This window comes from Nerophis ophidion, linkage group LG21, assembly GCF_033978795.1.
Source record: "Nerophis ophidion isolate RoL-2023_Sa linkage group LG21, RoL_Noph_v1.0, whole genome shotgun sequence".
Taxonomy (NCBI): Eukaryota; Metazoa; Chordata; class Actinopteri; order Syngnathiformes; family Syngnathidae; genus Nerophis; species Nerophis ophidion.
Window position 1 is genome coordinate 6,955,559 of NC_084631.1, and position 27,337 is coordinate 6,982,895.

General features: G+C 40.2%; 1 protein-coding gene across 1 annotated transcript in view; it reads left to right on the forward strand.

Moving 5' to 3' along the window:
- The first annotated feature begins 6,131 nt into the window (after positions 1-6,131).
- seh1l (SEH1-like (S. cerevisiae)) overlaps positions 6,132-27,337 on the forward strand; it is a 34,382-nt gene continuing 13,176 nt past the window's right edge. The window contains exons 1-4 of the mRNA XM_061881702.1: positions 6,132-6,336; positions 13,884-13,934; positions 16,647-16,793; positions 22,963-23,174. Coding sequence (XP_061737686.1) covers positions 6,226-6,336; positions 13,884-13,934; positions 16,647-16,793; positions 22,963-23,174 — 521 coding nt within the window. The 5' untranslated portion in view covers positions 6,132-6,225. The remainder of the gene's footprint in view (positions 6,337-13,883; positions 13,935-16,646; positions 16,794-22,962; positions 23,175-27,337) is intronic.

Sequence of the window (27,337 nt, forward strand, 5' to 3'; positions counted from 1 at the left end):
TCGACATCCATTGCTTTCCTCCTCTCCAAGGTTCTCATAGTCATCATTGTCACCGATGTCCCACTGGGTGTGAGTTTTTCCTTGCCCTTATGTGGGCCTACCGAGGATGTCGTAGTGGTTTGTGCAGCCCTTTGAGACACTAGTGATTTAGGGCTATATAAGTAAACATTGATTGATTGATTGATTGATAATTTAGTGCAAGGGTAATGTAGAGTATGGAATGCAGGATTTTCCAGTTTTGCCTGAAAGGGAGTGGGCTTCATTCAGTGATTATTCCATTGTGTTTCACTTTTACTTTGTTTTATGATTATAATACAAATGTATCATAGTGGCATTACCACAGGTAACAATATTTATTACACTTTAACAACAATTTGTATCAACAATGAATATACCGACAATTGTAATAGACAACATAGCAATAATGGTAAGGAAACATTGAACAAATGTTAACACTTTGAGTCAAATTAATAAAGACCCTCATCTCTATATTTGAACCAGACCCAATGTTTGTATAACAGTTTAAATCCATTAATAGTTTGGCATTGCTTGTGTTGCAAATCCAGTTTGTTCCATAGTTTTCAATCAATCAGTCAACCAATCAATGTTTATTTATATGGTGTCTCAAAGGGCTGCACAAGTCACAAAAATGGATCCGCGCCCACATAAGGGCAAGGAAAAACTCACAACCCAGTGGGACGTCAGTGAGAATGACTATGAGAAACCTTGGAGAGGACCGCAGATGTGGGTGAACCCCCGGCCCCCTCTAGGGGAGACCCGATGCAATGGACGTCGAGTGGGTCTGACATAATATTGTGAAAGTCCAGTCCGTAGTGGATCTAACATAATAGTGGGAGTCCAGTCCATAGTGGATCTAACATAATAGTGGGAGTCCAGTCCATAGTGGATCCAACATAATAGTGGGAGTCCAGTCCATAGTGGATCTAACATAATAGTGGGAGTCCAGTCCATAGTGGATCTAACATAATAGTGAGAGTCCAGTCCATAGTGGATCTAACATAATAGTGAGAGTCCAGTCCATAGTGGATCCAACATAATAGTGGGAGTCCAGTCCATAGTGGATCCAACAAAATAGTGAGAGTGCAGTCCGTAGTGGATCCAACATAATAGTGAGAGTCCAGTCCATAGTGGATCTAACATAATAGTGGGAGTCCAGTCCATAGTGGATCTAACATAATAGTGAGAGTCCATCCAGTCCATAGTGGATCTAACATAATAGTGGGAGTCCAGTCCATAGTGGATCTAACATAATAGTGAGAGTCCAGTCTATAGTGGATCTAACATAATAGTGAGAGTCCAGTCCATAGTGGATCTAACATAATAGTGAGAGTCCAGTCCATAGTGGATCAAACATAATAGTGAGAGTCCAGTCCATAGTGGATCTAACATAATAGTGGGAGTCCAGTCCATAGTGGATCTAACATAATAGTGGGACTCCAGTCCATAGTGGATCTAACATAATAGTAAGAGTCCAGTCCATAGTGGATCAAACAAAATAGTGAGAGTGCAGTCCATAGTGGATCTAACATAATAGTGGGAGTCCAGTCCATAGTGGATCTAACATAATAGTGGGAGTCCAGTCCATAGTGGATCTAACATAATAGTGGGAGTCCAGTCCATAGTGGATTTAACATAATAGTGGGAGTCCAGTCCATGTTGGATCTAACATAATAGTGGGAGTCCAGTCCATAGTGGATCTAACATAATAGTGGGAGTCCAGTCCATAGTGGATCTAACATAATAGTGGGAGTCCTGTCCATAGTGGATCTAACATAATAGTGAGAGTGCAATCCATATTGGATCTAACATAATAGTGGGAGTCCAGTCCATAGTGGATCTAACATAATATTGTGAGAGTCCAGTCCATAGTGGATCTAACATAATAGTGGGAGTCCAGTCCATAGTGGATCAAACATAATAGTGAGAGTCCAGTCCATTGTGGATCTAACAAAATAGTGAGAGTGCAGTCCGTAGTGGATCCAACATAATAGTAAGAGTCCAGTCCATAGTGGACCTAACATAATCGTGGGAGTCCAGCCCATAGTGGATCTAACATAATAGTAAGAGTCCAGTCCATAGTGGATCTAAAATAATAGTAAAAGTCCAGTCCATAGTGGATCTAACATAATAGTGAGAGTCCAGTCCATAGTGGATTTAACATAATAGTGAGAGTCCAGTCCATAGTGGATCAAACATAATAGTGAGAGTCCAGTCCATAGTGGATCTAACATAATAGTGAGAGTCCAGTCCATCGTGGAGCTAACATAATAGTGAGAGTCCAGTCCATAGTGGATCTAACATAATAGTGGGAGTCCAGTCCATAGTGGATCAAACATAATAGTGAGAATCCAGTCCATAGTGGATCTAACATAATAGTGGGAGTCCAGTCCATAATGGATCTAACATAATAGTGAGAGTGCAGTCCATAGTGGATCTAACATAATAATAAGAGTCCAGTCCATAGTGGATCTAAAATAATAGTAAAAGTCCAGTCCATAGTGGATCTAACATAATAGTGAGAGTCCAGTCCATAGTGGATCTAACATAATAGTGAGAGTCCAGTCCATAGTGGATCTAACATAATAGTGAGAGTCCAGTCCATAGTGGATCTAACATAATAGTGAGAGTCCAGTCCATAGTGGAGCTAACATAATAGTGGGAGTCCAGTCCATAGTGGATCAAACATAATAGTGGGAGTCCAGTCCATAATGGATCTAACATAATAGTGAGAGTCCAGTCCATAGTGGATCTAACATAATAGTGAGAGTCCAGTCCATAGTGGATCTAACATAATAGTGGGAGTCCAGTCCATAGTGGGGCCAGCAGGAGACCATCCCGAGCGGAGACGGGTCAGCAGTGCAGAGATGTCCAGAACCGATGCACAGGCGAGCGGTCCACCTGTTTTACCCTGCATACATCCAGATCCATCCATGGATACATTTTATTTTGATTTAATGCCATTTTTGTTAAAACCCTCATTTTTAAAAATAATTCCCACTATAATTATCAATGATCCAAAAGGGCCTCACTCACAATTTTTTTTGGACTGGACTCAGGTGGCCAGCTGTGTGACTTTTATTTTTCTAGTTTCAACACTTTAGTCCCGAGATCAAGTTTGGCTCTATCAGATGGTTTTTTTTTTTTTTTTTTTTAAATGTATTTTCTGTTTGATTTTTGCCCTATTTTGTTTCTAATTGTTTTTTCTGTCAAACACACACAAAATGCCTCATTTCCCCACTCCCAAAAACATATTTCTAAGTCGAATATTTGATGTGAAATACTGTATTTGGAGCCTTAAATAGGTCAAAAATTCATGACAACATTGATTTTAACTCATTATTAATTTTTGAGCAAATGACGGTTTTGAAGAAAAAAACACGGCTTGCGTTGCAGCTTTTTGTTATTAGAGTCAGCATTGTAATTTGTTCGTGTTGCTTCTCTTCTATTTGCTCTTTATTCCTCTTTTTTCATTTAGACTTAGACTTCCTTTTTATTGTCATTCAAATTTGAACTTTACAGTACAGATAATCATCAATCAATCAATCAATGTTTATTTATATAGCCCCAAATCACAAATGTCTCAAAGGACTGCACAAATCATTACGACTACAACATCCTCGGAAGAACCCACAAAAGGGCAAGGAAAACTCACACCCAGTGGGCAGGGAGAATTCACATCCAGTGGGACGCCAGTGACAATGCTGACTATGAGAAACCTTGGAGAGGACCTCAGATGTGGGCAACCCCCCCCCCCCCTCTAGGGGACCGAAAGCAATGGATGTCGAGCGGGTCTAACATGATACTGTGAAAGTTCAATCCATAGTGGCTCCAACACAGCCGCGAGAGTTCAGTTCAAAGCGGATCCAAGACAGCAGCGAGAGTCCCGTCCACAGGAAATCATCTCAAGCGGAAGCGGATCAGCAGCGTAGAGATGTCCCCAACCGATACAGGCGAGCGGTCCATCCTGGGTCCCGACGAGCGGTCCATCCTGGGTCTCGACTCTGGACAGCCAGTACTTCATCCATGGTCATCGGACCGGACCCCCTCCACAAGGGAGGGGGGGACATAGGAGAAAGAAAAGAAGCGGCAGATCAACTGGTCTAAAAAGGAGGTCTATTTAAAGGCTAGAGTATACAGATGAGTTTTAAGGTGAGACTTAAATGCTTCTATAAGAACGCAAGAGCAATAAGGTGCAGATAAAAATAGATAGGTAGATAGATAGTACTTTATTGATTCCTTCAGGAGAGTTCCTTCAGGAAAATTAAAATTCCAGCAGCAGTGTACAGAGTTGAGATCAATTTTTTAAAAAAAAGTAAAAAGTAAATAATGGTTACTGTACAGATACATATAATGCACTTTTGCATATGCATCCAGGTTTTTTGATTGATTGATTGATTGATTGATTGATTGACACTTTTTTTTTAGTTCAGTACATTCCCTACAATTGACCACTAAATGGTAACACCCAAACACATTTTTCAACTTGTTTAAGTCGGGGTCCACGTTAATCAATTCATGGTACAAATATATACTATCAGCATAATACAGTCATCACACAAGTTAATCATCATAGTATGTACATTGAATTATTTACATTATTTACAATCCGGGGGGTGGGATGAGGAGCTTTGGTTGATATCAGTACTTCAGTCATCAACAATTGCATCAACAGAGAAATGGACATTGAAACAGTGTAGGTCTTATTTAGTAGGATATGTACAGCCAGCAGAGAACATAGTGAGTTCACATAGCATAAGAACAAGTATATACATCAGAGAAGTACATTTGATTATTTACATTAGGTTATTTATTATCCGGGGAGATGGGATGTATGTTGTATTGTCTTTATATTCCAGCGAGTTATTCCGTTTTTGGGGGGAATTGAAGGGATTATTATGATGCGTTCACGATTAATAGAATGTGCCGCAGCTGTGGGCCGCAAATGGACCCCAGGCCGCAGTTTGGACCCCATTGGTTTGGACCTAAGATACCAGGTTTAGACTTTGTTCTACTCTGGAGTTGCAGCAAGGTAGTGTGGAATTATTAATAAAGGCTCGAAAGGGACAAGCGGTAGAAAAAGGAATGGATGGGATCCCTTATTATATCAAAATGTATTCTATTTTTATATTTATTATATGATCTATTCTTAAAAACCCTATGCTATTTATAATTTCCTCTATTCATATCCTATTCTGTTTTAAATATCATGTAAATTAATGTCCTAAAACTGGGACAATGAGTGTTACTACCCGGCAAGAAATCTGCGTTCAAAGGACTCCGGCTTATTAGTGATTCCCAAAGCCCAAAAAAAGTCTGCGGGCTATAGAGCTTTTTCATTTCGGGCTCCAGTACTCTGGAATGCCCTCCCGGTAACAGTTCGAGATGCCACCTCAGTAGAAGCATTTAAGTCTCACCTTAAAACTCATTTGTATACTCTAGCCTTTAAATAGACTCCCTTTTTAGACCAGTTGATCTGCCGTTTCTTTTCTTTTTCTTCTATGTCCCACTCTCCCTTGTGGAGGGGGTCCGGTCCGATCCGGTGGGCATGTACTGCTAGCCTGTGTATCGGCTGGGGACATCTCTGCGCTGCTGATCCGCCTCCGCTTGGGATGGTTTCCTGCTGGCTCCGCTGTGAACGGGACTCTCGCTGCTGTGTTGGATCCGCTTTGGACTGGACTCTCGCGACTGTGTTGGATCCATTATGGATTGAACTTTCACAGTATCATGTTAGACCCGCTCGACATCCATTGCTTTCCTCCTCTCCAAGGTTCTCATAGTCATTATTGTCACCGATGTCCCACTTTGTGTGAGTTTTCCTTGCCCTTATGTGGGCCTACCGAGGATGTCGTAGTGGTTTGTGCAGCCCTTTGAGACACTAGTGATTTAGGGCTATATAAGTAAACATTGATTGATTAATACGAGAATACTTTATCAGTCCACGCATGCGCGAAGATACAGTCACTTCCTGTCTGACAATTAATTTATTAATTAATTATTTTTTTTATTTTCGTTCCATTTTACTTCTGGGAAAGTTATTGTTGTATTATGGTAAAATAAAAAAAATGATTAAACATCGCAGAAATGTCGTAATTTTTTTACAGAAAGGAAGTGACGTAATCTTTCGGAACTGATCGGGTAGTGACGCTAGCGTTGCACTCGAAGAAGTAGCTTGCTTCCTAAACTGTTGTGCTAATAACATTAACGATGTTTGTGGCACGCAGCATTGCAGCAGATCATAAAGATCTCATCCATGATGTTTCCTATGATTTCCACGGACTAAGAATGGCGACTTGTTCCAGTGACCAAAGTGTTAAGGTACATGTTAGCCTGTTAGCCGTTAGCATTCTTTCTGTTGCTCCCTTAAAGTGTGCAAAATAAACGAGCTGTGTGGTATTTGAGGTTACACGTGTTGTCGGAATACAAAAAAACAATTTAAATAATGGCATAAGAAAAAAAAGCTGTAAGTTATGGTTATTACTTTTCACACTTGTTTAGTTTATCCATCCATTTGCTTCTGCTTATCAAAATGTGGGATCGCGGGGGCAGCAGCCTAAGCAGGGAAGCCCAGACTTGTTCAGTTCAGTTTCAGTTTATTTGGAACAGGGGTCACCAACCTTTTTGAAACCAAGAGTTACTTCTTGGGTACTGAGTAATTTGAAGGGCTACTAGTTTGATACACACTTTAAAAAATTGCCAGAAATAGCCAATTTGCTCAATTTATCTTTAATAAATAAATCTATATATATATATACAAAAAAAATCGTTATTTCTGTCTGTCATTCCGTCGTACATTTTTTTTCCATTTACGGAAGGTTATTTGTAGAGAATATATGATGAAAAAAATACTTAATTGAACGGTTTAGAAGAAGAGAAAACAGGAAACAAATGAAAACAAAATTTTGAAACATAGTTTATCTTCAATTTCAACTCTTAAAATTCAAAATTCAACCGAAAAAAAGAAGAAAAAAACTTGCTGATTAAAATCTTTTTGAAAAAAAATAAAAAAATAAAAATTAATGTAACAACAGTAGTAATTTTTCCTGATTAAGATTGATTTTAGAATTTTGATGACATGTTTTAAATAGGTTAAAATCCAATCTGCATTTTGTTAGAATATATAACAAATTGGACCAAGCTATATTTCTAACAAAGACGAATCATTATTTCTTCTAGATTTTCCAGAACAAAAATTTTAAAAGAAATTCAAAAGACTTCCATTTTAATTGTTTCTAGATTTGCCAGAATAATTTTTTTGAATTTTAATCATAATAAGTTTGAAAAAAGATTTCACAAATATTCTTCGTTAAAAAAACAGAAGCTAAAATAAATAATTAAATTAAAATGTATTTATTATTCTTTACAATAAAAAATATAAATTTACTTGAACATTGATTTAAATTGTCTGAAAGGAAGAGGAAGGAATTTAAAAGGTATATGTGTTTAAAAATTCTAAAATCATTTTTAAGGTTGTATTTTTCTCAAAAATTGTATGTCTGAAAGTTATAATAAGCAAAGTAAAAAAAATAAATGAATTTATTTAAACAAGTGAAGACCAAGTCTTTAAAACATGTTCTTGGATTTTCAAATTCTATTTGAGTTTTGTCTTTCTTAGAATTAAAATGTTCTGCAAAGCGAGACCAGCTTGCTAGTAAATAAATACAATTTAAAAAACAGAGGCAGCTCACTGGTAAGTGCTGCTATTTGAGCTATTTTTAGAACAGGCCAGCGGGCGACTCATCTGGTCCTTACGGGCTACCTGGTGCCCGCGGGCACCGCGTTGGTGACCCCTGATTTGGAACATGCATTACGATATAATGTGATGCATCACACATTTCCAGTTGTTTCATTACTACACGTCCGAAAAGGAGCAGGAAGAAGCAGATCTTTTTTAATCCCACCCCTGTTCATACCATAGCAATTTTATCCAATTTCCTTGTTCTCTGTAACAGAACAGTGAACACATAAATAATAAATAAACATTATACCAAAGTAGGGCTGGGCGATATGGTCTTTTTTTTTAATATCTCAATATTTTTTAGGCCATATCGCGATACACGATATATATATACTCAAAGTAAAGCCGCTGCTCCTCCACATCAAGAGGAGCCAGATGAGGTGGCTCGGGCATCTGGTCAGGATGCTACCTGAACGCCTCCCTAGGGAGGTGTTTAGGGCACGTCCAACCGGTAGGAGGCCACGGGGAAGACCCAGGACACGTTGGGAAGACTATGTCTCCCGGCTGGCCTGGGAACGCCTCGGGATCCCCCGGGAAGAGCTGGACGAAGTGGCTGGGGAGAAGGAAGTCTGGGCTTCCCTGCTTAGGCTGTTGCCCCCGCGACCCGACCTCGGATAAGCGGATTATGATGGATGGATGGATGGACGATATATATCTCGATATTTTGCCTTAGGCAAAGGCTGCACTGAGTTTAAAAAACACTTTTAAGACCAATGTCTTGAAAAAATATATCACTCTTGAATCAACATTGTAGTTAATACTATGATTAATGTTAATTAAAAATTAAACATGAGATATAAATAATAATAGAAGTACAATTGTTTGTATATATTATATATATAATTAGTGCAAAGGTCTAATATGTACACAGGGATATTTCACATGCCTGTACTGTGTATAAAATTGAACTACCTTCATGTTGTTTATAATTTTGTTTATAATGTGTATTTATAATAAGTTGTGCAAAGGACATTTTATAATTTTTGGAAGTTTATTTTGTACTTGAAATTGTTTATAGGGTTAGGCGCAATAAGTGTTTAACTTCAGCCTAAAGCCTTTCGGTCTGCAACATTTTTTATTTTCAATCTATGAATGTACAACTGTTTGTTTGCTTTGTTGACCATTGACCGAAGAACAATAAACAACAACAAAAAAAAAGTTAAAGTAAAGTAGTTAAAGTACCAATGATTGTCACACACATACTCTCATAGCTCGGTTGGTAGAGTGGCCGTGCCAGCAACTTGAGGGTTGCAGGTTCGATTCCCACTTGTGCCATCCTAGTTACTGCCGTTGTGTCCTTGGGCAAGACCCACCTGCTCCCAGTGCCACCCACACTGGTTTAAATGGAACTTAGATATTGGGTGTCACTATGTAAAGCGCTTTGAGTCACTTGAGAAAAGCGCTATATAAATATAATTCACTTCACTTCACTACTAGCTGTGGCGAAATTATTCTCTGCGTTTGACCCATCACCCTTGATCACCCCCTGGGAGCTGAGGGGAGCAGTGGGCAACAATGGTGCCGCGCCCTGGAATCATTTATGGTGATTTAACCCCCAATTCCAACCCTTACTGCTGAGTGCCTAGCAGGGAGGTAATTGGTCCCATTTTTATAGTCTTTGGTATGACTCGGCTGGGATTTGAACTCACGACCTACCGATCTCAGGGCGGACACTCTAACACCTAGACCAGTGGTTCTCGAACTTTTTTCAGAACTTTTTTCAGTGATGTACCCCCTTGTGAACATTTTTTCAATTCAAGTACCCCCTAATAAGGGCAAAGTATTTTTGGTTAAAAAAAAAGAGATAACAAAGTAAAATACAGCACTATGTCATCAGTTTCTGATTTATTCAATTGTATAACATTTGTAGTGGTCTTTCTTGAACTATTTGGAAAAAATATATATACAAATAACTAACAACTTGTTGAAAAATAAACAAGTGATTAAATTATAAACAAAGATTTTTCCACATAGAAGTAATCATCAACTTAAAGTGCCCTCTTTGGGGATTGTAATAGAGATCCATCTGGATTCATCAACTTCATTCTAAACATTTCTTCACAAAAAAATAAATCTTTTACATCAATATTTATGGAACATGTCCACAAAAAAATCTAGCAGTCAACGCTGAATATTGCATTGTTGCATTTTTTTTTTCACAGTTTATCAACTTACATTCATATTGTTGAAGTATTATTCCATAAATATATTTATAAAGGATTTTTGAATTGTTGCTATCCATCCATCATCTTCCGCTTATCCGAGGTCGGGTCGCGGTGGCAGCAGCCTAAGCAGGCAAGACTCCTAGGTACTTGAACTCCTCCACTTGGGGCAGGGTCTTTCTCCAACCCGGAGATGGCACTCCACCCTTTTCCGGGCGAGAACCATGGACTCGGACTTGGAGGTGCTGATTCTCATTCCGGTCGCTTCACACTCGGCTGCGAACCGATCCAGTGAGAGCTGAAGATCCCGGCCAGATGAAGCCATCAGGACCACATCATCTGCAAAAAGCAGAGACCCAATCCCGCGGCCACCAAACCGGAACCCTTCAACGCCTTGACTGCGCCTCGAGATTCTGTCCATAAAAGTTATGAACAGAATCGGTGACAAAGGACAGCCTTGGCGGAGTCCAACCCTCACTGGAAACTTGTCCGACTTACTGCCAGCAATGCGGACCAAGGTCTGACACAGGGAGCAGACCGCCACAATAAGACAGTCCGATACCCCATACTCTCTGAGCACTCCCCACAGGACTTCCCGAGGGACACGGTCGAATGCCTTCTCCAAGTCCACAAAGCACATGTAGACTGGTTGGGCAAACTCCCATGCACCCTCAAGAACCCTGCCGAGAGTAAAGAGCTGGTCCACAGTTCCACGACCAGGACGAAAACCACACTGTTCCTCCTGGATCCGAGGTTCAACTATCCGGCGTAGCCTCCTCTCCAGTACACCTGAATAAACCTTACCGGGAAGGCTGAGGAGTGTGATCCCACGATGGTTGGAACACACCCTCCGGTCCCCCTTCTTAAAGAGAGGGACCACCACGCCGGTCTGCCAATCCAGAGGTACCGCCCCCGATGTCCACGCGATGCTGCAGAGTCTTGTCAACCAAGACAGCCCCACAGCATCCAGAGCCTTAAGGAACTCCGGGCGGATCTGATCTACCCCCGGGGCCTTGCCGCCGAGGAGCTTTTTGACTACCTCAGCAACCTCATCCCCAGAAATAGGAGAAAAATAGCAGAAATTGTTGCTATTTTTAGAATATTTTTGAAAAATCTCACGTACCCCTTGGCATACCTTCAAGTACCCCCAGGGGTACACGCACCCCCATTTGAGAACCCCTGCACTAGGCCACTGAGTAGGTAGTTCACACAGCTCAAATCCTTTAAATCGGATTATGGTGCAGTCACAACAGGATCTGTCTGAAGTGCCTTTCTCTTCATTACTTACCCTTTTCCTCCTTGGCCATAGATTCCCTAAATGTAACATTAACTTCTACTGCTACGCTGATGACGTCCGACTCTGCCTCTCCACCAAGCTGAATGCCACACTTCCACCCTCATCCCTCACTTCCTCTTTATTTGAAATACAATTCTGGTTCACCTCAAACAGGCTTTTTCGTAAGCTGTCATTGCCCCCAAAACATTTGATATATTGTAGAGGTGTCCGATAGTGGCTTTTTTGCCGATATTCCGATATTGTCCAACTCTTAATTACCGATTCCGATAATAACCGATACCGATACAGTCGTGGAATTAACACAATGTCATGCCTAATTTTGTTGCGATGTCCCGCTGGATGCATTAAACAATGTAACATGGTTTTCCAAAATAAATCAATTCAAGTTATGGAAAAAAAATGCCAACATGGCACTGCCATATTTATTATTGAAGTCACAAAGTGCATAATTTTTTTTAACATGTCTTAAAACAGCGGCTTGGAATGTGGGACATGCTCTCCTTGAGAGAGCATGAGGAGGTTGAGGTGATGGGAGGTAGCTGGGTTGGGGGTGTATACTGTAGCGTCCCGGAAGAGTTATCAATCAATCAATCAATCAATCAATCAATGTTTATTTATATAGCCCCAAATCACAAATGTCTCAAAGGACTGCACAAATCATTTACGACTACAACATCCTCGGAAGAACCCACAAAAGGGCAAGGAAAACTCACACCCAGTGGGCAGGGAGAATTCACATCCAGTGGGACGCCAGTGACAATGCTGACTATGAGAAACCTTGGAGAGGACCTCAGATGTGGGCCACTCCACCCCCTCTAGGGGACCGAAAGCAATGGATGTCGAGCGGGTCTAACATGATGCTGTGAAAGTTCAATCCATAGTGGCTCCAACACAGCCGCGAGAGTTCAGTTCAAAGCGGATCCAAGACAGCAGCGAGAGTCCCTTCCACAGGAGACCATCTCAAGCGGAGGCGGATCAGCAGCGTAGAGATGTCCCCAACCGATACAGGCGAGCGGTCCATCCTGGGTCCCGACGAGCGGTCCATCCTGGGTCTCGACTCTGGACAGCCAGTACTTCATCCATGGTCATCGGACCGGACCCCCTCCACAAGGGAGGGGGGGGACATAGGAGAAAGAAAAGAAGCGGCAGATCAACTGGTCTAAAAAGGAGGTCTATTTAAAGGCTAGAGTATACAGATGAGTTTTAAGGTGAGACTTAAATGCTTCTACTGAGATAGCATCTCGAACTGTTACCGGGAGGGCAGTCCAGAGTACTGGAGCCCGAACGGAAAACGCTCTATAGCCCGCAGACTTTTTTTGGGCTCTAGGAATCACTAATAAGCCGGAGTCTTTTGAACGCAGATTTCTTGCCGGGACATATGGTGCAATACAATCGGCAAGATAGGCTGGAGCTAGACCGTGTAGTATTTTATACGTAATTAGTAAAACCTTAAAGTCACATCTTAAGTGCACAGGAAGCCAGTGCAGGTGAGCCAGTACAGGCGTAATGTGATCAAACTTTCTTGTTCTTGTCAAAAGTCTAGCAGCCGCATTTTGTACCAACTGTAATCTTTTAATGCTAGACCCGAAAATAATACGTTACAGTAATCGAGACGATAAGTTAGTGTTGCAAGGGGTTCTGGGTATTTTTTCGTTGTGTTACGGTGCGGATGTTCTCCCGAAATGTGTTTGTCATTCTTGTTGGGTGTGGGTTCGCAGTGTGGAGCATATTTGTAACAGTGTTAAAGTTGTTTGTTCGGCCAACCTCAGTGTGACCTGTATGGCTGTTGACCAAGTGTGCGCGGCATTCACTTGTGTGTGTGAAAAGCCGTAGGCAATGCCTCTAAGGTTTATTGGCGCTCTGTACTTCTCCCTACGTCCGTGTACTACTCCGTTCAGCGGCGTTTTTAAAAAGTTATCAATTTTACTTTTTCAAACCGATACCGATCCTTCATTCATTCATTCATTCATTTTCTACCGCTTATTCCCTTGTGGGGTCGCAGGGGGCGCTGGCGCCTATCTCAGCTACAATCGGGCGGAAGGCGGGGTACACCCTGGACAAGTCGCCACCTCATCGCAGGGCCAACACAGATAGACAGACAACATTCACACTCACATTCACACACTAGGGCCAATTTAGTGTTGCCAATCAACCTATCCCCAGGTGCATGTTTTTGGAAGTGGGAGGAAGCCGGAGTACCCGGAGGGAACCCACGCATTCACGGGGAGAACATGCAAACTCCACACAGAAAGATCCCGAGCCTGGATTTGAACCCAGGACTGCAGGGCCTTCGTATTGTGAGGCAGACGCACTAACCCCTCTGCCACCGTGTAGCCTCTGATATTACATTTTTAAAGTATTTATCGGCCGATAATATCAGCAGTCCGATATTTTCGGAAATCCCTAATATATTGTATAGGTTTTGAAAATGAAAACTATCAAAATGGCCCCTGCATGCTGACATTTTTCACTGCCATGAGTGAAAATGTTTGGACAACGCTGCTTTAAATCAGGTAACTTTTGAAATCAGCTTATAAAGAATGATTGATTTGTGTGATGCCACATTTTAAGTTGTGGCATGTAGAAGAAGTTGTAGTGTAAAGACAGGATACTGTGTGTGATGTGACGATGAAAACATGAATGCTAACATTCAACATGTATTCTGCAGGTTTGGGACAAGAGTGAAAATGGAGAATGGCACTGCACGGCCAGCTGGAAGGTAACCACTATGCGTGTGTGCATGCTGGATGTGACGATAAACGGTATCGTGATGAACCACGGTAAAACTTCCGGCGGTTATTGTTACGGTTTGAAATAAAAATGCAGAAGTGCGAGCTAACTTGAATGCTAACAAGAAAACGAGACATTAACGTCTTTCCTCAATAAATAAAGACAACAACATACACTTATTTAAATTTGTATAAAAAATAACAACATACACCTATCTAAACTTGTATAAACACATTACTGTCTGAGCAACTAAGATATTCAGTTGTGTAGAATAATCGTACAGGCTGGGCTTTCTTAGACACAGACTAAGTTTACACTGCAGGCCAACGTGGCCCAAATCACTTTTTTTTTTTTTTTATCTGATTTTTTTCCCAGCTGACTATTTACACCAGACCTGGGCAATTTAAAACCCGTGGGCCGGATGTGGCTCGTTAAGCTTTTCAATCTGGCCCGCCGGACATTCCCTAATAATTTTTTTAGCGCTTTAAACTCCAAACTGTAGCCGCCATTGTGATGTGCAGTGATGTTTTCAAATGACCGTAAGTCTTGAACTATACAAAGTATTTCAATTAGGGGATGGGAAATATGGCCTTTTATTGATGTCTCGATATTTTTAGGCCATAATATATATCTCGACATTTGGTCTTAGCCTTGAATGCATATAATCACAGCAGTATGATGATTCTATGTGTCAACATTAAAAAGTTTCTTGTTTATACGTCATATTAATATATGCTTATTTTATACGTTCAATCACAACTAAGTAAATTGACCAAAACTGTATTTATTAAACAGTTATTAAAGGCCTACTGAAATGAGATCTTCTTATTTAAACGGGGATAGCAGGCCCATTTTAGGTGTTATACTTGATCATTTCGCGATATTGCCATATTTTTGCTGAAAGGATTTAGTAGAGAACATCCACGATAAAGTTCGCAACTTTAGGTTGCTAATAAAACAGCCTCGCCTTTACCGGAAGTAGCAGACGTGCGTGTGACGTCACTGGTTGTAGGGCTCCTCACATCCTCACATTGTTTATAATGTGAGGCTCCAGCAGCAAGAACTATTACGACCAAGAAAGCGACAATTTCCCCATTAATTTGAGAGAGAATGAAAATTCGTGGATGAGGATATTGAGAGTAAAGTACTAAAAAAAAATTAAAAAAAGACGATTGCAGATGTTATTACACACATTTAAAATGATAATTCTGGAAAATCCTTTATCTGCCCATTGTGTTAGTGTTTTAGTGAGATGAATCAGTACCTAAAGTCGGAGGGGTGTGGCCACGGGTACGTGTGTTGACCCAGTGTCTCTGAGGCAAGTCACGCTGTTGGAAGCTCTGCTGATGTCGCCGGTAAGAGCGAACCTATTACCACAATTTTCTCACCAAAAAACGCCGGTTGACATTTGGTCGGGATCCATGTTCGCTTGACCGCTCTGATCCATAGTAAAGCTTCGCCTTCGGGAATTTTAAACAAGGAAACACCGACTGTGTTTGTGTGGCTAAAGGCTAAAAGCGCCCACCTCCATAAATGACCGCCATAACCACAACACCAGGGGGAGCTCCACAAACCACGTTAAACCCAGATTTCGATCTAACAAAGGTCTTAACTCATTCTCTTTCTATGCCACATCAATGTGGAATGCACTCCCAACAGGTATAAAAGTAAGTGCATCTCTATATTCCTTCAAAACCGCTCTAAAACAACACCTCCAGGCAACTTCAACACTTTACTAATACCCTCCTCCATTCACATCCCATCTCCCCGGATTATAAACAACTCAAATGTACTTCTAATGTATATACCTGTTCTTATGCTATGTGAACCCACTATGTTCTCTGCTGGCTGTACATATCCTACTAAATAAGACCTACACTGTTTCAATGTCCACATTTCTCTGTTGATGCAATTGTTGATGACTGAAGTACTGATATCAACCAAAGCTCCTCATCCCACCCCCCGGATTGTAAATAATGTAAATAATTCAATGTACATACTATGATGATTAACCTGTGTGATGACTGTATTATGTTGATAGTATATATTTGTACCATGAATTGATTAACGTGGACCCCGACTTAAACAAGTTGAAAAACTTATTGGGGTGTTACCATTTAGTGGTCAGTTGAACGGAATATGTACTGTATTGTGCAATCTACTAATAAAAGTATCAATCAATCAATCAATCAATCAATCTTTCTACTTTGACTTCTCCATTATTAATTGAACAAATTGCCAAAGATTCAGCAACACAGATGTCCAGAATACTGTTTGATTATGCGATTAAAGCAGACTACTTATAGCTTGGATCGGGCTGGATAATAATGTCCGCTACAACCCGAGACGTCAAACGCAGGCGTCATCATACGAGTCATCATACCGCGACGTTTTCATCACGACACTTAGCGGGAAATTTAAAATTGCGATTTAGTTAACTAAAAAGGCCGTATTGGCATGTGTTGTAAAGTTAATATTTCATCATTGATATATAAACTATCAGACTGCGTGGTTGGTAATAGTGGCTTTCAGTAGGCCTTTAAATGTAATAACGATGATACTACATTTACTGCAGTCAGGCTTTGGACCAATGGGCCATGATAAAATGAGCCGTATTTGAAGATGAATCCATTTCTCATGGAGAGTGACTTGACAAAAATTCAAAAATTGTTCGTGAGTCGTGTATTCTTTCTGCACAAAGACACACAGTGGATCGGTGTGGAGAGTGACTTGGGCTCATCCAGAGTTTGGACAAGTGCTGGCTTCGTGCTCCTTTGACAGGACGGCGGCTGTGTGGGAGGAGATTGTGGGCGAGTCAAACGACAAGCAGAGAGGACTGAGCCACTGGGTTGGTACAACCAAACATTGTTTCTTGTTTCACTTATGTACACTAAAACAATCTCAACCAACTCTTCAGTGTATGTCTTTTACCAGAACTTCGCTTCCAACTTGTCCCTACAAAAGTTTTGCCAAAAGAGTCACTTGTAAATTAGTCCTGTAACAAAGCAAGTGTTCCTAATATGACTTTGACACTACAGTTGTAATCAAAATGATTCAACCCCCACACAATTTTGGTGTTTTAGCAAGTTGGACATTTATTCCGTATTTTGTTTATAGTCATATCAAATAAAGATGTGTCAAATAGACAAATGCAACTTAAATTGTAACACTGTGTTTTACAAAATACCAAAAAAGGACATTTTTCTTAATATCTCATTGACAATATGATTCAACCCCCTAGTTCCATGCATCTTTAGTACTAAGTAGAACACCCTTTGGCAGTAATGACATCCTTCAAAGGTGATACATAACCGGACACAAGCTTCTTCCAACCATCTACAGGTATTTTAGCCCATTCCTCTTGGGTAAAGGCCTCCAGTTCATTCATATTCTTGGGCTTGCGTGCTGCAACTGCCTTCTTCAAGTCCCACCACAGCTTTTCTATAGGATTTAGTTCTGGCGACTGTGAAGGCCACTCCAGAGTCTTCCAGCCCTTCTTCTGCAACCACTCTGTTGATTTGGAGGTATGCTTGGGATTGTTGTCCTGTTGGAAGGTCCAACGTGTCCCAAGCCTCAGCTTCGTCACTGACTTCATGACATTTACAGCTAATATATCCTGGTAGGAAATAGAATTCATAATGCCGTGAACGCGCTGGAGATAACCGGTACCTGAGGCAGAGAAAAAGCCCCAGAGCATGATTGACCCACCCCCACCATGCTTAACAGTAGGCAAGGTGTTCTTCTCTTTGTAAGCTTCATTTTTTCTCCTCCAGACATAACGTTGATTTATAGGCCCAAAGAGTTTCTCATCACTCCATAGAACAGTTTCCCAAAACCTTTGGGGTTTGTCCAGATGATTTTTGGCATACTGGTGTCTATTTTTCTTGTTCCTGGTAGTCAGAAGTGGGGTGCGCCTGGGAGTTCTGGCATGGAGGCCTTCATCTCGTAGTGCGCGCCTTATTGTCTGACGAAACCTGCGTTCCCCCCTCTGCAATGTCCTGTTGTAGTTCCTCAGCTGTTACCCAGGGGTTTTTCACCACTGTACGCTTCAAATACCGGACAGCAGTTGCACACAGCATCCTCTTTCTATCTCGCCCAGGTAGTGTTTCCACTGTGCCTTTAGCTTTAAACTTGCCAATTATGCTCCCAACTGTGTCTCTTGGAATGTGTAATGTCTTTGCTATTTTCTTATATGCATATCCTTTCTTATGAAGAGAAATTACCTCCTCTCTTGACTTCCTTGACCACTCCCTGGACTTCACCATGTTGTAAATACACCATTGACAAGAAGCTGAGCGTCAGTCTTTTTCAATCAGTTTAATTGTTGCTCGTTATGGTTCTAATCACATCTACAGGTGTTTAACACCTGATTGAAAAGACCTTATTCAAATTCTGTTCTTAAGAGTTATGATCTTCAAGGGGTTGAATAATTTTGTCAATGAGATATTAAGATAAATGACACTGTTTGGTATGTTACAAAATATAATGTTGTAATTCAAGTTGCATTTGTCCATATAATGCATCTTTATTTGATATGACTATAAACAAAATACGGAATAAATGTCCAACTTGCTAAAACACCAAAATTGTATGGAGGTTGAATAATTGTGATCACAACTGTATATACACTTTGCCAAGGTACACCTGTTTTATGGAGTGGAAATAAATATTGCAAAAGGCGCAGAGGGCGGCACACTGAAAAATCAGAGCATGCTAATTTTTTGATAATTTTCCTTTTCAAAACCAATCCAATATATTAGGAGTTGATTGGCAACACTAAATTGGCCCTAGTGTGTGAATATGAGTGTGAATGTTGTCTGTCTATCTGTGTTGGCCCTGCGATGTGGTGGCGACTTGTCCAGGGTGTACCCCGCCTACCGCCCGAATGCAGCTGAGATTGACTCCAGCGACCCCAAAAGGGACAAGCGGTAGAAAATGGATGGATGGGTGTGCATCTCTACCTTAAATGGTGCTCGATAGATAGATTACGATACGATTCACTAACAATACTTTTTAAAACATTTCGATACAAAGCGATTCGATTGGATGCAAATGTAAGCTTTGCATGGTGAAAATTAAATTAAATGCATCATGTATCATTTCAGAACAATGCCATGTGTTTTTTTAATAGACAAATACAAAACAGGTGGTTCCTGTATTATTAGCTAATAGTAGAACTATCAACTTCAATGCATTGCAATCCATTAACTTAAAGAAAATCAAAGATGTGAGTTTAAAAAAAATGCAAATTATGGCTAGAACTGTAAACTAAACTGTTTGTTTAGTTGTATTTTTATTTGTTCTACACCAGGGGTGCCCATTACGTCGATCGCGAGCTACCAGTCGACCGCGGGGGGGTGTGTCAGTCGATCTCGAGCCAGGCTTTTAAAAAAAATAGACCTATAAATGAGTGATCATCAATCTTCACCAAGACGTCACTTAAATGACATTCACGGTACCGGAGGGTCTTGTGAGATGACGCTGGCTGCTGCAAGATCATTATTATGAAAATATGACCGAGAGGAAGGCGAGAAACACTTTTTATTTCAACAGACTCTCGCGCCGTACCCTCCGTCAAAACTAAAGGCCGACTGCACATTTCCTATCTTCACAATAAAAGCCCTGCTTCATGCTGCCTGCGCTAACTAAATACAGAGTCTCGGAAAACTGGCGTGCACAAGCGATCCCTCAGAAAGCTGGCGTCCACATCGCTTGTGTACGCCAGCTTTCCGAGACTCTTATTTTGTTAGCGCAGGCACCATGAAGCAGGGCTTTTATTGTGAAGATAGGAAATGTGCACTCGGCCTTTAGAGTTTTGACGGAAGGGACGGCGCGAAAGTCTGTTGAAATAAAAAGTGTTTCTCGCCTTCCTCTCTGTCATTTTTTCATAATAATGAACTGGCAGCAGCCAGCGTCATCTCACAAGACCCTCGGGTGCCGTGAATGTCAATCAAGCAAGCTACGGAATTTGCCGCCAATGTTTTTCTTGTAAAGTGTATGGAAGCTGGATGAATTGGATGCCAAAAACCAACCACTTTCATGTGGTATTGTACAGAAAGGACAACTTTTTTTCTCCTCCATTTGAAAATGTGGGCGTTATCATCATTACGGTCTGATTCCAATCAATGCAAGTCATCAGAATCAGGTAATACACCAACTTATATTCTTGTCTTCGTGAAAGAAAGACATCTATATGTGTTACACATGCTTGTATTATCATCAAACACATTTAACTTGTTTACAAAAATGTCTCTTTCATAAATAAATAAATATAAATGATATATATAAATGAGGTAGATCCCCTCAAGTTGGTCAATTGAAAAGTAGCTCGCCTTCAGAAAAAGTGTGGGCACCCCTGTTCTACACTGTTCAATGTTCGATTATCACATTGGATCAAAAGACTGAAAGGTTGGGATATTCACTACCAAACCAGATCTACTGACTGGCTCTTTAACGTGAACGATTCGATAGGTTTGTTTTTATTTGAAGCATGACAGAGGATGAAAAGTTTACATCTCAACCAAGGCAGAACAGCGGCAGCTTTGCACAGAGTGGGTGTTTGTCTCCTCACTGTTCTGACTCGAATGGAACGGACTTCATTGTGATTGCACTTAAAAGTAAAACAAAATGTGTTTAAGATGTCTAAGAGCTGACATTCAGTAGACAAGTGAGCGCCTGAGAGGAAAGGCTCACAGCTGCACCACTTTCACGTTGAAGACAGTGTTACGCGCTTTCATGTCTCCAAACATCCAAAAACGTTGCTAGATTTGTCGTGAGTGGCTTTTGAGAAGGAAAATGATTGAGAGGAGTTGGAAAAGTTCTAGATTTAGCAAGAAATTCGCCAAGTTGATAATGATGCACTGAAGTGTGTGGGAAAAATAAAGCCTTAAAGACCCGCCTTACGTCGCCTACTCTCGTAGTACTTCATCACAAAAGTCTCGCCAGATTAGATCGGCCATATATTTTTATCAGATCAACAGAAAAACGATTCATGACTTTCCAACCGAACATCGACCGATCCATATTCCATGTACAGTGGGGCAAAAAAGCATTTAGTCAGCCACCGATTGTGCAAGTTCTTCCACTTAAAATGATGACAGAGGTCTGTCATTTTCATCATAGGTACACTTCAACTGTGAGAGACAGTATGTGAAAAAAAAAATCCAGGAATTCACATTGTAGGAATTTTAAAGAATTTATTTGTAAATTATGGTGGAAAATAAGTATTTGGTCAACCATTCAAATCTTTTTCTGATGGAAGGAGGTTTTGGCTCAAAATCTCACGATACATGGCCCCATTCATTCTTTCCTTAACACGGATCAATCGTCCTGTCCCCTTAGCAGAAAAACAGCCCCAAAGCATGATGTTTCCACCCCCATGCTTCACAGTAGGTGTGGTGTTCTTGGGATGCAACTCAGTATTCTTCTTCCTCCAAACACGACCAGTTGAGTTTATACCAAAATGGATACATGGATGATACAGCAGAGGATTGGGAGAATGTCATATGGTCAGAGGAAACCAAAATATAACTTTCTGGTATAAACTCAACTGGTCGTGTTTGGAGGAAGAAGACTACTGAGTTGCATCCCAAGAACACCATACCTACTGTGAAACATGGGTGTGGAAACATCATGCTTTGGGGCTGTTTTTCTGCTAAGGGGACAGGACGATTGATCCGTGTTAAGGAAAGAATGAATGGGGCCATGTATCGTGAGATTTTGAGCCAAAACCTCCTTCCATCAGTGAGAGCTTTGAATGGTTGACCAAATACTTATTTTCCACCATAATTTACAAATAAATTCTTTAAAATTCCTACAATGTGAATTCCTGGATTTTTTTTTCACATTCTGTCTCTCACAGTTGAAGTGTACCTATGATGAAAATTACAGACCTCTGTCATCATTTTAAGTGGGAGAACTTGCACAATCGGTGGCTGACTAAATACTTTTTTGCCCCACTGTAGATCGATTCAGAGGTTTGCCAAGCAATGTATTCGTAACTCTAAAGTTAAAATCGGTTATTAGTCTGTACCGATTAATTTTTACACTCCTAATATTTTATAGATTATTTTTTAAACCTTTTGGCCTCTCCTCAAGTTTGGTCCGAGTGACCCAGAATGGTCCCAGTCATGAATATGTTAAAAATAAACAATATGTATATTTTTATTTGTATTGTTTTTCATTCAATACTTAAATCGCTAGATCCATTTCAAGTCTATTTGTCAATATAAAGATTTGATATGTTTTTTTCTGCGCTTTTTGTCCAAGAAAGCCCTGTTTTTTTTGGGGGCAAAAACACAAAATATGCAATATTTTCCCTTCAAAAAAGTTCGAAGTGGAATAATTAATGGAAAAATAATTGTTACCTTATTTTGGTCAATAGTTCATAACATTGATTTTAATAAATTATTGTTATTTTAGCAGACGTTTAAAAAAGATATTAAAGTACCACAAAAATTATTCTCATTATCACTATCATTACTCAGTAAAGTATTAAACAAATATATTTTTCTACTTTTACCACTTGAATATTTAGGTCACTTCGGATCTATCTGTCGATTATAAGTTGTATTATTTTTTCTCGTTTTTTTGTTTGTTTTATGCCCATTTGGTAAAAAACTTTTTTTTATGGTAAACACACAAAATATGTAATATTTTCCCCCCAAAATATTTAAAATTTAGAATTTGAATGTGAAGTAATTGAAGCTTTGAACAGGTAAATTTTTCATAAAAATATTGGTTTTGAGTCATTATTATTTACTGAGCAATGTCAGATAAAAAAAAAAACAGCCTGATTTTTTTGGTACGTTTCACCTGTTTGTTCTTTTATTTCACTGTCTGCTTTTTTTTTTCAATATTATTTTCAGAGTGTGCCGTGAGCCATTTTAAAATTACCTGTGGGCCACAGCTTTGGATACTCCTGCAATAGTGGAACAGATGTAGAAACATAGAGTGATAATGTTGTTGTTGTAGTAGCCATTATTGGATTTTAAGTGTGCCATGTTCTTCCTTCCCAGATCAAAAGAACCACTCTTGTGGACAGTCGAACATCAGTTACGGACGTGAAGTTTGCTCCTAAACACATGGGCCTGATGTTGACCACGTGTTCTGCAGACGGTGTGGTGAGGATCTATGAGGCACCTGATGTCATGAACCTCAGTCAGTGGTCCCTACAGCATGAAATTTCTTGCAAGCTCAGCTGCAGCTGTATTTCTTGGAACCCCTCCAGGTTAGATCACTCACTTACTAGTTCCAAGTATTCGGAACAAGCAGCCCAAGGGGAAGTAGAATACACATCTTGTGAGATTAAAAGTCAGGATGTTTCTGGTTGAAGGGAAGAGTTGGCATATTAAAAGAAAAACCATGGCATTGCTATTGTGACTGATGATGTAGTAATATACAGATGTAGATTTCTCAGATCCAATACTGATTATTTTAATAGTCAAAAAGTAGGGCTTGACCATTAGTTGAATTTTAATTTTGCTTTTGTTTTCGCTTCTCACGATTGGGAATATATACAAAACCAGTTAAATTGGCACATTTAATGGCAGCAACACATTGCAAAAAAGTTGGCACAGGGGCATATTTACCACTGTGTTACATGGCCTTTCCTTTTAACTACACTCAGTAAATGTTTGGGAACTGAGGAGACCAATTTTTTAAGCTTTTCAGTTGTAATTATTTCCCGTTCTTGCTTGATGTACAGCTTACCAGTGCTGGTCATATTATTAGAATATCATGAAAAAGTTGATTTATTTCATTAATTCCATTTAAAAAGTCAAACTTGTGGGATGTATACATTCATTCCAAACAGACTGATACATTTCAAGTGTTTTTTGCCAAAAAGGAGATGATTATAGCTGACAACCAATGAAAACCCTAAATTCAACATCTCAGAAAATTAGAATATGGTGAAAAGGTCAGATATTGAAGACACCTGGTGCCACACTCTAATTAGCTAACTAACTCAAAACACCTGGAAAAGCCTTTAAATGGTCTCTCGTTTTGATTCTGTATGACACACAATCATGGGGAAGACTGCTGACTTGACAACTGTCCAAAAGATGACCATTGATATTTTGAAGAAGGAGGGCAAGACACAAAAGGTCATTGCCAAAGAGGTTGGATGTTCCCAGAGCTCTGTGTCCAAGCACATTAATAGAGAGGCGAAGGGAAGACAAAGATGCTGTAGAAAAAAGTGTACAAGCAAGAGGGATAACCGCCCCCTGGAGAGGATTGTCAAACAAAACCGATTCAAAAATGTGGGGGAGATCCACAAAGAGTGGACTGGAGCTGGAGTCAGTGCTTCAAGAACCACCACGCACCGACGTATGCAAGATATGGGCTTCAGCTGTCGCATTCCTTGTGTAAAGCCACTCTTGAATAAGAGACAACGTCAAAAGCGTCTCGCCTGGGCTCAAGACAAAAAGGACTGGACTGCTGCTGAGTGGTCCAAAGTTATGTTTTCAGATGAGAGTACATTTTGTATCTCCTTTGGAAATCAAGGTCCCAGAGTCTGGAGGACGACAGGAGAGGCACAGTATCCACGTTGCCTGAAGTCCAGTGTCAAATTTCCACAATCGGTAATGGTCTGGGGTGCCATGTCATCTGCTGGTGTTGGTCCACTGGGTTTCCTGAGGTCTAGGGTAAATGCAGCAGTCTACCAGGAAGTTTTAGAACACTTTATGCTGCCTGCCGCGGACCAATTTTAAGGAGGTGAAGATTTCATTTTCCAACATGACTTGGCACCTGCACACAGTGCCAAATCTACCAGTACCTGGTTTAAGGACCATGGTATCCCTGTTCTTGATTGGCCTGCAAACTCACCTGACCTTAACCCCATAGAAAACCTACGGGGTATTGTGAAGCGGAAGATGCAAGATGCCAGACCCAACAATGCTGAAGAGTTGAAGGCCACTATTAAAGCAACCTGGGCTCTCATAACACCTGAGGAGTGCAACAGACTGGTGGACTCCAAGCCACGCCGTATTTTATGCAGCAATTCAGGCAAAAGGAGCTGCAACTAAGTATTGATTGCCGTACATGCTGAAACTTTCCATGTTCATACTTTTCAGTTGGCCCACATTTCTAAAAAATATTTTTTGGTACTAGTCGTAACTAATCTAATTTTCTGAAATACTGAATTTGGGATTTTCAGTAATTGTCCGTACTAATCATCAACATTTAAAGAAATAAACATTTCAAATATATCACTATGTGTGTAATGAATTGATATAATATGTAAGTTTCACGTTCTGAATATAATTACTGAAATAAATCAACTTTTTCATGATATTCTAATAATATGAACAGTACCTGTAAGTTGTTCAACCAGTTCGGGGTCTCAGTCGTGGTAGATTAGGCTTCATATTGCGCCACACATTTTCAGGTTTGGACTACGGCAGGTCAGTCTAGTGCCTGCACTTTTACTACGAAGCTACGCTGTTTTAACACGTACAGAATGTGGCTTGGCATTGTCTTGCTGAAACAAGCAGGACTGTGCATGAAAAAGACTTTGCTGTATGTACCTTTCAGCATTATTGGCGCCTTCACAGATGTGTAAGTTACCCATGCCTTGGGCACTAATACACCCCCATACCATCACAGATGCTGGCTTTTGAACTTTGCGCCTATTACAGTCCGGATGGTTCTTTTCCTCATTGTTCCGGAGGACACGACGTCCACAGTTTCCAAAAGCAATTTGAAATGTGGACTCCTCAGACCACAGAATACTTTTCTTCTTTGTATCAGTCCATCGTAGATGAGCCAGCGACGTTTCTGGGTGTTGTTGATAAATGGCTTTACATAGTAGAGTTTTAACTTGCACTTACAGATGTAGCGACAAACTGTAGTTACTGACAGTGGTTTTCTGAAGTGTTCCTGAAGCCCATGTGGTGATATCTTTTACACACCGATGCGGTTTTTGATGCAGTACCGACTGAGGGATCAAAGGTCACAGGCATTAAATGTTAGTTTTTGTCCTTGGCATTTACATGCATTGATTTCTCCAGATAGTCTGAACGTTTTGATGATATTACGGACCCTGGATGATGAAATCCCTAAATTCCTTGCAATAGTTTGTTTAGAAATGTTGTTCTTTAACTGTTGGACAATCTGCTCACGCATTTTTTCACAAGGTGGTGACCCTCGCCCCATCCTTGTTTGTAAATAACTAAGCATTTCATGGTAGCTGCTTTTATACCCAATCATGGCACCTACCTGTTCTCAATTAGCCTGTATTTCCTGTGCGATGTTCCACATAAGTGTTTGATGAGAATTCCTCAACTTTCTCAGTCTTTTTTGCCACTTGTGCCAGCTTTTTTGAAACATGCTGCAGGGATCAAATTCCAAATGAGCTAATATTTGCAAAAATCAACAAAGTTCACCAGTTCAAACGTTAAGTATCTTGTCTTTGCAGTTTATTCAATTGAATTTAGGTTGAAAAGGATTTGCAAATCATTTTATTCTGTTTTTATTTAGGATTTACACTACGTGCCAACTTCACTTGTTTTTGGTTTTGTAAATAACTATAAATATATATTTGAACAGAAGGCCAACTGGAAAGGCTTTACAGCAGATAGTAACTGGCTAAGTAGAAGAAATTAGCAAGTAGAATAATAAATCAGGAGAGACAATAATATAGGGACAGTTACCTTTCACATTCAACCGATACGGTACCAATTCCGGGTACCTTGGAATCCTTACCAATTTTTGATACTTAAGTTTTGCTCATAAATATGAAATATTTTGAATAATAACTTCTCATTTTTTATTGCAACCTTTGAAAATATGCTGATTATGACAATTACTGTCGATCTGTCATATCTTGTTTTAAATGCCATTTCTGAGTTGTTAAAGGGGAACATTATCACAATTTCAAAAGGGTTAAAAACAATAAAAATCAGTTCCCAGTGGCTTGTTATATTTTTTGAAGTTTTTTTCAAAATTTTACCGGTCTCGGAATATCCCTAAATAAAGCTTTAAAGTGCCTTATTTTCGACTGTCTGCGAAGACACTGGTCATTTCCCTGTGACGTCATACAGTGCTGCCAATGTAAACAAACAATGGGAATACCACAGCAAGATATAGCGACATTAGCTCGGATTCAAACTCGGATTTCAGCGACTTAAGCGATTCAACAGATTACGCATGTATTGAAACAGATGGTTGGAGTATGAAAATATTGAAGAAGAAACTGAAGCTATTGAGCGAATAGCTATTGACGCTATTCATAGCCATGGCATGGCCGAATAGCTGCGTTAGCATCGCCGGTAAAATGTGCGGACCAAACGATCAGGACTTTCGCATCTTTTGACACTGGAGCAACTTAAATCCGTCGATTGGTAAGTGTTTTTTTCGCATTAAATGTGGGTGGAAGGAAAGGTAATATAG